Source organism: Bacillus rossius (assembly GCF_032445375.1).
Source record: "Bacillus rossius redtenbacheri isolate Brsri chromosome 9 unlocalized genomic scaffold, Brsri_v3 Brsri_v3_scf9_1, whole genome shotgun sequence".
Classification (NCBI taxonomy): Eukaryota; Metazoa; Arthropoda; class Insecta; order Phasmatodea; family Bacillidae; genus Bacillus; species Bacillus rossius.
The window spans coordinates 13,691,345-13,704,747 of record NW_026962012.1 but is presented as its reverse complement, the minus strand read 5'-3'; the positions used below and the strand labels follow the sequence as shown (position 1 = coordinate 13,704,747).

Below are 13,403 nucleotides of genomic sequence, written 5' to 3'. Positions count from 1 at the left end.
AACACCGCGAACTCAGAATTGGTATTGTGAATGCAGAGCTGGTCAAGTTCTGTGAAATTTTGTGATCTTCCCTGGAACACTGCACATGAGCGCTGTGCTGTGTTTATGCCATCAACGATTGTAGAAAGTATCTCTCTCTCGGATATGCCAAAGCATAGAACTTGGGCTGCTTTTTTATTCTTTTATATCTGAAATATAATGTGACAAGACTTCATTTTTTTTTGTTGCAGTCTGTTATACCAATTTAGCCTCAGGTTCGTGAGCATATGGGCTGGAATAAAAAGAACTCAAAACTACAGCATGATACTGGTCGAAGGTCAGATTGTCCTCTATAGCAATGGATGTTCGCTCACTCAGTGGTGGTTGTGTTATGTGAGAATATTACCTCGAATAGTTGTTTATCAGGTGACATACAAACTCAATCTGTTTTGTCGGTTCTAATCCATTGGTCTCTGGGAAACTGTTAATAACCTTTCCACTGGGTGGAAAATTTTTCCATTCACCTGATATTCGTATCCTTGGGCTGCAGGGGTCGATACCTGGGTTTGCACAGAGGTGGGATCAACATTCTGCGGCTGTGAGGGACGGGGGTTGTTTCGTGGGAGGTACCCTCTTTTATCGCATAATCGTCGCACCTATATTTTTAGCCGTCAAAATTGGGATAAAAAAACTTCTCACATAAACCTCGAATTATGTTTTTGGTCCCGCTATTAGATACCGAATGCTTTGCGTAGGTGTCTTTTCCATATAAAACAATGTATTTTAAAGTAGAAATCTAATATTTATTTGGAAATTACCACTTACTTATTTAATTAACGGAAATACGAAGTTGTCTGACGTGTAAATTTCTTTTAAAGACTTTTTAAACATTATCTTTATCTGATCGTCTGCGTCGCCGCGGTGTACCGGTGTAGATATCTTTTCCTTATAAAACGATGTATTTTAAAGTATAAATCTAATATTTATTCAGACATTACCACTTACTTATTTAATTAACGGAAATACAAAGTTGTTTGACGTGTAAATTTTCTTTCAAAGAAGTTTTTAAATGTTATTTCCTTTATCTGATCATCTGCGTCGCTGCGGTGTACCGCTTATGAACATGTAGCCAGGGCTAGTTGGCATCATTCGTGTTTGGTTATGTTGCATCCCTTATAGAGTGCGCACATGTAGTTGTATATCGATATCTCGCTGAGTGCATACAACGCGTGCTCTCTGTCGAGAGCCGAGTTAACTACATTTAATGGCCCGCATTCTTTCGTGGTAAATGTGTACAATGGCAATAGTTACGCGTTGGTTCACGTCACAGATTCAAGTGGCTTGCGTTCGCGTTACAGTTTGGTTTTTCTATTTAAAGTTGAAGAAAGGTTTTTGTTTGATGAATTATTAATATAAATAGTTCGGCGTGCTCTTGTATACTCCACCTTTTTTTAAATAAACGTACTTTCCATGAACAGGTTTTGTTTTTATGAATAACTTTACCTAACAATTTTTTTCCGCATAATCGTCGCACCCCTAATTTTCAAAATTGATTTTAGAATAAAATGTGCGACGATTATGTGAGAAAACACAGGTGCTAATGGGAGGTAGGTGGTTGAAGGACTGACCTGTGGCAGCTGCAGATCTGGCCGAGAAATAAGTGATACGGCCACTGACTGCGACACAGTGGATGCCGAGGCTAATGGGAAGGCCTGAGGTAGGGGGTGAGCCTTGAGTACCAAAGGCCAAGGGGAAGGGTGCTGTTCAGGGGTGGTTTGGATCGATGAGAAGGCTGACTGAAATTGATGGTAGGGGCATTTCTTCTTGTTCTGCACCTTTAGCTGATTACGACTCTCTTTCGTTATTTCGTAATTAAAGTCTTACTACCCTAGTATCCTTTACTTTATATCATAAAATGGTCTACGATATATACTTAAATACAGTAGAATCCTATTTTTACATACCCGGGATATACTTATTCCTGTGATTAACGTATTTTTTACTTGCACTGTCATTTTCCATATATATATATATATATTTATCGACCGTTGAATACTGATGACCAGAATTTGTACATTATATGGTGCAGTTAATCACAAATTATTTGCATTCACAATTTGTAAGTTTACAGAATTCAGGTTTTACATTCTGAAATAAATATGTTTTGTTTGTTCAGATGAACGCTACACATCATCTCATTCTTCAAAGTTTTCGGGAATGTCGGTTAACGTGGAACATTTATAACAAGCATGGCAGTTGTGATGCTTTTAGTTTTTGTTGTATATGCTAAATTTTAATTAATACATGAAAAAGGTAACTTGATTAACTCGAATTCGACTTGACAAACCCCTGTTTGCAGATGTCTAAGTGTTTTATTTACCACATTCTGGTATCCCTATCGATAAGGGTAACACAAGCACGCCTTTTAAGTACCCTGTCACCCCCAAGGGCAAGGCAGTGAGTGGGTGTGTATTATTTTCATGCTACAGCATGCATCTAAGAAACTATAAGAGATGACCCTCATATTTTAACGTTAGACAGTGTGTAACAAAGTTGAAGCATACATACACATACCAGAGCAGTTGCCAGTTTATACTCTGTGATTTCTTTTAGATCAGTTCTTAACATGTTCAATTTTGTTTAATTTATAAATGATTCTTGAGAGAACTGCATTGTGGACTCGAAAAAAAAAAGCTGTCTAACGAATATTCAAACAAAAAACTCTTGCGAAGTTTTGACTGCAGCGGCAGAAATGTTTAGTGTGATACCAGCAATAAATATTCAGGTGGAAGGGTTTCAGTTACAGCAGTGTGAAAATGCATATATTGGCCATTGAAGAGCTTAGTTTGATGGTTTTGTCCTTTTCTTGTAAAAACTAATTTAATATTTTCAGTAGTTTTTCTGTAAAAAATGTACGAATTTGAAACATCCTATGGTGCAGTTTCTATTTTCTCACCAGTTTAGCAGATCAGAGTAGTTCAGTGGTAAGTTTCTTCAAGAACAATAGTACAAACTAGAAATTTCCCTAATGTTAAATTTTTTTATAAGTTAGAATCATTATTTTTGAGTACTATATGAATGTTAACAATGAAAGAAAATTACACGTTTTTATTTTTGTTTTAAAAATGCTTTTTAATAACAATTATAAAAACACAAATATACATATTTTACAAATATACATTAGTTTTGGGTTTGCAATTGCTGAATTTTTTTTTTTTTTTACATGTGTCAGCCTAAGATATTTTAATAGTCAGAAACAAACTTAAAGCAATCTCTCTGTATAAATACACTACTTAGGATTTATATTATAAATGAGTTTCAACCATGTAAAAGAATCATATAATCAGTTGTTGTATGATGGTTTACTTATAGTGCTAGCTACAGTTGTATTTAAGGTGAAGGTCTCTCATGCCATGTTATTTTTTTATTTTTTATTTTTTTCATCGTTAATTTTATTGAAGGGGTATTTGTATAATTGTAACTCAAAACTTCCTTTGCATTATTTGTTCTGCAACAAATATTTTCAACAGATATTAACTTAGTGTAATGTGAGTGTAAAAAGGTATGCAATTTTTTTTAATTATCATCAGTTATGTGGCTTTACACCCATGACATTTCACTAAGTGAATATAAGTTGAAAATATTTGTGGAAGACAACAAATGCAAGGGACATGCCAGGTTAAAATTTTAGAAAAAGCCCTTCGATAAAATGAAAGATGAAAAAAACTAAAAAAAAAAAAAATCAACATTGCTTGTTAGACTGAGCCTTATGTAAAGCTTCTTTATCAGTAGAAGTGTAAGTTTTTTCACATGTGACAAAATCGAAAAAGCTTATGCCATACTAACCATACTTATGCTTAAAAATGAGCACATTGTGTGCATATGTATGGGATGTGTATAAATAAATATACTAACTCATATAATTTTGAAAGTGTATTATGCATATATATGCATATTTAAAATTGAATTATTTGAGAAAAGAACACTGCTATTTAAAAAAAAACATAAGTTTTATCATTACTGGACATTATATGTATTGCAGTGAATTAAGTTATTTGCTATAGCAGTGTATATATACTTATTTTTGTTTGTTGCTTACTAACAATAAAACTATTATTTAATCTATTAGAGGCCTAGATAAGCACTACAATTCTTTGTTGTATTAATGACATGTTTCATTATGTATGTATAAATAGTACGGTCAAAGTAGATGTTTACTTATTACTATATGGTTTTCAGACCATCTGATGCCATTAGGCTTAAATTTTTTTGTTTGCATTAAACTATACTCATGCTTTTAAGTGATGTTTTCATCAAATACTTCATGTAACTATGTGCTCGGGCTGAAAAAGTTGAGATACAATCAATGATAGTCATCAGAGCTTTACCTGTAGCTGACTTGAGAATTCCAGTGATAGGAAGATGCACAGAAGTAAAGCTTCAACATTATGTCATAACTATATGTTTGGTACTGATGTTATGTTGAAAATTTTAGAAGTTTTCTTTACTATTTATAGGTTTGACATGACGGTATATAAAACAAAAGTCTATGACAGTATTGGAAAAAAAAATGTAAAGTGTAAGCAAACTAAATATACTGCAGATAGTTCACTAGGGCAAAAGGAATGTTTATTTGCTAGAAGAAAACAATTTGCCGGTGTGTCGTGGCCGAAGCGGTCCGTCAGACTCGGGTGACGAAGACACACGGGAGCATCCTCGCGAACTTGGTGCGCAGCCGGCGTCACAAGGGGAGCAGGTCCGTGTCGCTGGCGATGCTGTCGAGGCCAGAGGACGCGGAGCTGCCCAGGCCCTCCGGGTCGACCACGGCCTCGAGCGCCGCTCTCCCGAGGGCGAGGGTCTCCACGAGGGCCCGCTCGCACAGCGCCTTCAGCCCGGGCAGCCGCAAGCGGTCGGCGACGGCCAGCAGCTGCCCGGCGAGCGCGTCCAGGTGTTCCGCGCGGTCGGTGTAGACGTAGCGCAGCACCTCCTGCAGCAGGTCGCCCGGCACGCCGGGCAGGCGCGGCCGGCCGCCCCCCTCCCGCACCAGAGCAGCCAGCACGGGGGACCGCGCGGCTAGCACGCTGGCGTGGGCGGGGAACTGGCGGCCGTCCTCGCTGACCAGCCACACGTCGCTGCCCTCGCCCGCCTCCAGCAGACCGCCCATGTCCTGCGCGAGGCTGCACGGCTGGCAGTCCGTCGGCACCACCTGCACCACACCGGCCACACCTGCCACATCTACCATCTGCCTCCAGCAGACCGCCCATGTCCTGCGCGAGACTGCGCAGCTGGCAGTCCGTCGGCACCACATGCACCGCACATGGCCACACCTGCCACATCTACCATCTGCCTCCAGCAGACCGCCCATGTCCTGCACGAGACTGCGCAGCTGGCAGTCCGTCGGCACCACATGCACCGCACATGGCCACACCTGCCACATCTACCATCTGCCTCCAGCAGACCGCCCATGTCCTGCGCGAGACTGCGCAGCTGGCAGTCCGTCGGCACCACATGCACCGCACATGGCCACACCTGCCACATCTACCATCTGCCTCCAGCAGACCGCCCATGTCCTGCGCGAGACTGCGCAGCTGGCAGTCCATCGGCACCACATGCACCGCACATGGCCACACCTGCCACATCTATATCTGCCTCCAGCAGACCGCCCATGTCCTGCGCGAGGCTGCGCGCCCGGCAGTCCGTCAGCACCACATGCACCGCACATGTCCACACCTGCCACACCTGCCATCTACAGTGCTTGTTAGTGCTTCTGTTATTTTGATGCGTGAAAAATAACTGTTGGGAAAGTTGTAACGCTAGTTTGTACCCAGAAAAATGTGGTCTGATTAATGTTTGTGAAAAATGCCTTCGTTTAACAACTGTATTTTTGATGGCACATTAAACAAAATTTTTGGTACATATACACCAGGCTGTCTCTGCCACTTAATAGTATTTGACAGCATAGAGCCAATTAGGATTTGTGACTGGATTGAAGACAAAATTTTGGTATCTGCCAATTAAAATAATATATAATATACAAGGCTGTCTCTGCCACTTGATAGTTGTTGATAGCATAGAGACAGGAATACGGGCTGCAAGAACCACCTGCGGTCACCTGCAGTTTGACGGACACCTGCAGGTCGCCCGACGGGCGGGCCAGGTGCCGCTCCAGGATGCTGAGGTCGCGGTACCCCACGGAGAGCATCTCGCTGCTGTCCTGCAGCTGCAGCGCCACGCGGCTCAGGGGGCAGGTCTCCCAGCGCCCCAGCCGCGCGTCGCGCACCGCGAACTGGAAGCGAACCCGCACCTGCTCGGCCGCCCGCACGCGGCTGGCCAGCAGGTTGAGGCACAGCACCGCCGGGTTGGCCAGCCGCCGGCCCGAGGGCCCGCGCCAGTAGCGCACCGACAGGTTCCACCGCGTCCGCATGCCGTTCACGTTGAAGTCGAACGCGGGGCTGTCGTGCGAGTCCTTCTTCGCGCACTTTGCGTACTTCCTTATGTGCCACGTGTACTTCAGTATGGCGTCCGACACTGCCGGCACCAGCAGCTCCGTGCCGGCTTCGCTTTTCGCCATGATGCACCTGCGAACCAACACCACCAACGAGTTATCTCTTTTCCCTCTGGCACTGAATGAGATATATTCCATTAAGTACCTACTAATTCCACGTAAGTACGGCGTAATTTTAGGTCAATGGATTGTATATCTGATAACATTTTTATGCTAGTGCCCCATTATAGGCCGACTCTAGATTTCAAGGTTGACAAAACTGGCAAAAAAGGTCGGCCTATTTTCGGACCAATACGGTAGTTGAGAAACAGTTATGTTTTTGAAGGTTCTTGTTGTTCTGCAGCATTCTCATCATCATGCCTGAAGGTCTGGCCATCCTGAGTTTGGTGTTTAGTGTTTTCCTACAGTCACCTGAGCAAATCCTGGTATGTTTCGTTATTATAGACCATTTCCTATATTCCTTATCCAGTATCCCTTATTTGTGCCACTGTGTGCAGTTGTCAACTGTCTCTAATCGTCGACAATGACAAGATGTAAAACGTAACTATAAAAACTGGTGCTTGGCCACCACGTGCGTTAGAAGTGAAACTTTTTAGAAAGAGGAACAAGAAATTTGTAGCATGCACATATTTTTGAAAAACATTCATTTGTGCAAGTATGCATTCTTTAAGTGATTCATACAATGGATAATTTGATTTTTTATAATTTTTTGGACATATGTCATTGCAGTTTTGCACTGTTTGTCATGGAAAAAACTCAAGAAGGAAAAATGAAATTGAAAACATAAACCCACAGCTAACAAGCCTAAATCAGCTGATGTTGAACAGATGGACATAACAAATAACCTAAATACGTCTTGTGGACAAACGCGACAACAGCACATACGAACTCATTCAAACTTAAAATATCAGGCAGCACTAGAATTCCGTGGAAGGGATTTAGTCATGAAAAAATAACAGCACAGATGAACACAGTGGGCTAACAACGACCAGACAGTCTCAACAAGAACATTAAATACAGACAACAAACTTCGACAACGCAGCAAACATACAAACACAACGATAAAAATAAACAGGTATTATGGACAACCCAGCGGGGACACCACCTATGACAGAACAGTTGCGACGTTTCGGTCGATTGTATGTGAACATGTGCAAGTATTTGAGTGCAGAAGAATGCGAGTGAGCAAGTGCGCAAGTGTGCTGCAATGCAAACTTACCATCGAGCATTGCTGCTGTGTTTTTTCAGCAGGTAAAATATAAATAAATTCGCGTTGCACTTATCATACTGGCTTTTAAGAAGTTAAAAACTTCTTTCTTACTATGCTGTGTTACGGAGGAGAGTGTAAAAGAACTTCGTTCAGGAAGCTTACCCAATGTTCCTGCAGACAGGGGAAATCAGGAAAAAATTAGGAATTCAACAGGTGTCCTCTATGAAAAGCACAGGGAAATTGAGGATATCTTAGTTACTAACTTTATCTATAATATTGTGGTATGTAATATCATAATGTTTTAAAGCTGATGTATAATTTAATAGAAAATAGGTGTTTTTAATCATCCATACCTGATTTTGCTAACATAATGAAATGTAAGGGATTGAAGCCATTGTGTTAATTTGAAGTAAAATCAGGTATCTGTGTTGTTTTGCCTGAACGCAATCAATATTTATAGTTGCGGAGGTTAAAAAACACATTCGTTTTATTTTACAGATTGGCAGAGTTGGTTATGTAATTGTGTTGGAAATCATGACAGTGTTAATTTAAAAATTGTGTAGGAAAACCTCTTATACAAAATTCTGCATTTGTGTATGTTTGTTGCATTGTGTTTGGTAATCATGTGTGTTGTAAAATACCTGCTGTGTTGCCAGCTTAACCCCTTAACATATTAACCCGAGTATATTCGTTTTTTTACATTTGGCACGTAATTATTAACCCGAGTTTACTCGTTCGACTAACAAAAACGTGCGTCTGATTATATTATTTCGAGTTTTCTCGAATGAGTTACATGAGCTCTCGCTAGATGTCGTGGTAGGTATTTTCAGCCTTTGAAACAGACTTCCAGTAGTTTTATGTTACTCACTAGATGTCAGGGCAGATTCGATCCATCACGGTACCCTACTTACACGCGTTCGCCGTTTGTGTTTGAAAAATTGTACATTAGATGTCTCTAATAGTACTATTATGAATTTATGATGTTCCCGCCAATGTTTATATATTTTAGCTGAGGTGTCAACATTACTGTAATGTGAATAATAGAAATTGTTCAAAATGAGTGATTCCGACAGTGAAGGAAGCGACGTGAGTGATCTTGATAAATTGGGATCTGATAGTAGCGACAATTATAATGACATTTCATGCTCAGAAGAATCAGGTAGTGAAGAGATATCTGGCAGAATGTGGTGTGAGATAAACTGTAGTTTGCCAACTATCTCTCCTCCAAGATACCCATTTACAGGTAAACCAGGCGTCAATGTAAATGTAAATGTTGACGATAATTTTCTTCGTTATTTTCTCTTATTTTTTGATAATGATTTGGCTGAACTCATAGCTACAGAAACGAACCGTTTTGCATCACAGTACATTCAAACACATCCTCAAACAAAATGGAAACCAACAAACAAAGAGGAAATCTATGTTTTTCTTGCACTAGTTGTGGCTCAAAGCATAGTCAAAAAACCTACATATCAAATGTACTGGGCTAAGAACCCAATATTTGACACACCATTTTTTAGGAAAACCATGCCATTTCGCAGATTTGTTCAGCTGAAACAGTTTCTTCATTTTGTGGATAATGAGTCATATGATGCAGCCACCCATCCAAACCCTAAACTGAACAAAATATGGCCTATATATATTCATTTGCAAAATAAATTTTCTGAACTTTACACTCCAGAAAAAGATGTCACAGTAGATGAAAGCCTTATGTTATATAAAGGGCGTCTAGGTTGGAAACAGTACTTACCTCTCAAAAGGGCGCGGTTCGGAATAAAGTCATTCATGTTATGTGAATCGTCAAGTGGATATGTATATTCCTTCGTAATTTACACCGGACGAGGAACCAATTTTGATGATGAATACAAAGGCTTGCCAATGTCGTCACAAGTAGTTATGTCATTAGTGAAACCTCTTCTTGGGAAAGGTTATTGTGTCATTACTGACAATTTTTATACCTCACCACAGCTATCAGATATGTTGCTATCACATCGAACCGATTCTTATGGGACTGTGAAAACGACAAGAAAAGAAATGCCACCAGAATTGCGGAAACAAAAATTGCCGAAAGGCAGTGTCATTGCTTTCCAAAGAGGTAAACTATTGGCATTGAAGTGGATGGACAAAAAACCAGTCACAATGTTGTCTACAATCCACAATTCTGAAATGAAAAGTGTTACAATCTATGGACAACAGCACATAAAACCACAAGTTGTGTTAGATTACAACAGTACAATGGGAGGTGTGGACATTGTTGACCAGCGCACAACAGACTATGCAGTACCCAGGAAGAGGGGGAAAAAATACTATAAGAAGATTTTTTTTCCATTTAGTGGACCTAGCAATATGGAATTCATTTTTGTTATATTCAAAGTTGGGAGGGAAGCAGTCACATTTGGAGTACAGAGAGGCTGTTGTCAAAAATTTGATTGAACAGTTTCACAAGCCAACAATGTCGCCAGGACGAGGTAGGCCTGGAAAATCAACGAATCCACTGAGAATGACTGAACGTCACTTTCCAGCTACGATCCCGCCAACTGACAAAAAAAGCAATCCTACACGCCAGTGTGCAATGTGCAGCAGGGTGACAGATGCACGGGGGAAAAAAATACGGCGTGAAACACGGTACATGTGTGAAGACTGTGGTGTGCCACTGTGTGTAGTGCCGTGCTTCAGAGTTTATCATGCAACAGCAGACATTTAGGCAGAAATTAGTTAGGCTTACAGTCAGAGTGAAATGCATTCAAGAATAACTTCACAAATGTCAATACAGACTCGTGACATTATTCAGCTACTGTATTCAAATAAAAATTCTTCTATTTATTGTGCTGTGAAAAAAACTGAATGTCTCACATAAAAACTTTGTTTTTTGTAAAGAATGACATCCTTGACATTACAATGATTTTTTTTTTGTATTTGTGAATGTTCAGCTATTGCAATTAGTGTATACTGTACAAACCTTGTGAGGTAAATTTTTATACGAAGATCTATTCGGACTGACAACATTTACATATCATATGTACATATTTTGTTTTTCATGTTATTCAGGCAATTTTATAAAAGTAGATGTAATTTTGTAGAAGAAATATGGTATGTTGCAAAAGTTATTTCATTGGTTTCTATGTAAGCTTATACTATATCTGGCTAATGTTATAAATATTTTTAGTAATCTTAGTGAATATTAGCACTGACGAGTATACACGGGTTAGGAAACCAGTGTCCATTCAAAATGACATGATGGTGTGATAAATGTGAAATTTTAATGTATTTTGTGTGGTATGTCCATTTGCATATTGAATAGGTAAAATATATTGCTGCACAAATGTGATTTTCAGATAACTACTTTTGAGAAATAATTCTAACCATGCTGAACATTACTAATGTTGTTATAATAACTTCCAATTTGTGTTAAATGTTTTTATCTAAATATTTATCTATTTAATTATATTCCATAAATATTTATAATGTATTTACATATATTTCAGCAATGACGAGTATACTCGGGTTAGTAAAAGAGTGTGCATTAAAAATTACATAATTTTGTAAAAAATGTAAAAACCTATGTTTCACATGTGGTACGTTTATTTGCATATTAAAAACAATAGATTACTGCAAAAAAAAACAATTTTAAAAAATGTTTTTTTTAGCCACATATATCTAGCCATAATATATATGTTAAGGGGTTAACCGATGAGACACGGAAGTCTCAGGGAAGTTTGGTTGGAGTAGGAGTGTAGGTAGGCACCCTGTAATACCCGTCTTTGAGCAGTGAAGTGGGGGACGCTGGGCGTGTTTACTACCGTGCCTCGTTCAGTGGCAATCAGGGCCAGTGATGCCAACTCCTGCACAGTGTTCCCCCTAGGACCAACTTGATTTCGATTAAAAACCCCTAAAGTTTTCATGGTACATGCTGTTTGAGAGTAATAAAAAAAAATTTTTCTCTTGAACCTTAAATTTCCTTATTTTTCTGCCTAAACAGAGCATAATAATTTTGAAAAATAACAGTCAGTATCTACAATTTTATATATGTACGAATTTAATTTCGGTTTAAAGAATACATGTTTACTAACCTTGAAGTTTTGGATCAGTCTCCCAACATTTCGTATATTTTTGCTAATGTATATATATATATATACACACACATTTTTTTTTGGCATTCTGGAAAATATTTGAACACAAATAATCAATACTTATTCTTGTTTTTTTTATTCCTGGGCACCCCAGAAAAACATAAACTTACTTTGCAATCCAATAAAACTCGCGAGTACACAACAAACTAACGGACACTACCTCAACCAGACAACTTACAACGTGAAAACGTTGGAACGGTAAAAGTAAAATCGGAATTCTCTTGACCAGCAAGTTGATGTTAGTCGTAGTGCGAAATTCAGCCACCAGCGTCACTTGTGTTGCTGTCCTTTTTTCACTTTGTTTTCAAGATATACACTTTTAATTTAACGCCTTCAAAAAATTTGTTAAATAATGTACTCGCTAAATAATTCCGCTATCGAATCCCCCTAAATAAATGTTCTCCCCTAAAAAAAAAAATCTTGGTTCCCCCAAAATTTCGGAAGAAACCCCCAAGTTGGCATCCCTGATCGGGGCTGTCGTTCGCACGCGAGCTTGTTGACAGGAGTGGACTTGCGGAAGGGGCGGTTGTCAGCGTCACAACAGTGAAGTGACTCACATGTGTGTTTTCCTCTCGGGCGAAGTCAACCGTCAGCTTGCGGTCGAATCCCAGCGGCGCGACTGGTGCGACGCGGAATAAAATAGGGAAGCCTTCATTACACAGACGAGAGAGCCACACCCGAAGTTCCCCGAAGTTCATGCTCGCTTTTTTTCCGTTCTCTCACATTGTATAAACCGGTGTGGGATTAAATTTTGCGGTCGATTAGGATAGGTTAGCTACATTATAAATACTTGAAAACATTGTGGATGGTTGGTTATATTAGGTAAGTATAGCTACATTAAAAATACTGTTAAATCATTTTATGGTTGCTTAGCAAATAACTTTTTAATATGTAGCTAGGAAACCGTTTACATGATTTCACAGTATCTTTAATGCATCTATCCTAACCAAATCAACCGTCCACAATGTTTTAAAGTATTTATAATATAGCTAACCTAACCTAATTGTCCATTAGTTATAATGAGTTACAATGAACAAAAAAAAACCCGAAGATGCACGATCGGGCGTTTGGCTCTCTCGTCTGTGAAAATGCTTCCCAATAAAATAATACCATACTTTAAATAAAAATACTATGCTACAGTCTAACCACCTTTCCGACACTCGTTTCAGTAACGTCGCACACGCGACGCGAATGAAAAAAAAAGGGGGGGGGGGGAGTTCACATCGGGAAATCTGTAGCGCCCGCGAATTGTGTCGAACGCAACAGTTAGGCCCCGTTCTACAATCGCACGGAAACGGAGACGTATTTCCCGGAATATTTCACTATCGCGTCTGCTACTTCCATAATGCACGGACTCTAGTAACAAATGGCAACCATTGAAATTTCATTTCATGTTTACGATATATTAATTTAATTAAAAATATATATGTTATGCTTCAAGTTCATAGCATGGGCAGAATTTACATTTATAATGAAAATAAACGACACATTAATGATGGAACACTAGATATTCGTGTACTTGAAACGTTTTTTTACGTATTTAGAACATAATCATGGCTACCAACGCAGCCAAGTACTC

General features: G+C 39.4%; 1 protein-coding gene across 1 annotated transcript; it reads right to left on the bottom strand.

The window, feature by feature from the left end:
• Positions 1–3,084: 3,084 nt before the first annotated feature.
• Positions 3,085–11,973, bottom strand: LOC134542648 (speckle-type POZ protein-like). The gene is made up of 3 exons (XM_063387061.1): positions 11,935–11,973; positions 6,092–6,557; positions 3,085–5,185 (listed from the first exon to the last, which is right to left on the bottom strand). The coding sequence occupies exons 2-3, from the start codon at positions 6,548–6,550 to the stop codon at positions 4,721–4,723; spliced, it is 924 nt and encodes a 307-aa protein (XP_063243131.1). The 5' UTR covers positions 6,551–6,557; positions 11,935–11,973; the 3' UTR covers positions 3,085–4,720.
• Between the last annotated feature and the right edge of the window lie 1,430 nt (positions 11,974–13,403).

Bases quoted from the DNA above. Each gene is read 5' to 3' on its own strand.
- LOC134542648 (XM_063387061.1), bottom strand. From the start codon at position 6,550: ATGGCGAAAAGCGAAGCCGGCACGGAGCTGCTGGTGCCGGCAGTGTCG. The intron at 5,186-6,091 runs GTGACCGCAGGT...GGTGTGGTGCAG, and splicing joins AGGTGTCCGTCAAACTGCAG to GTGGTGCCGACGGACTGCCA.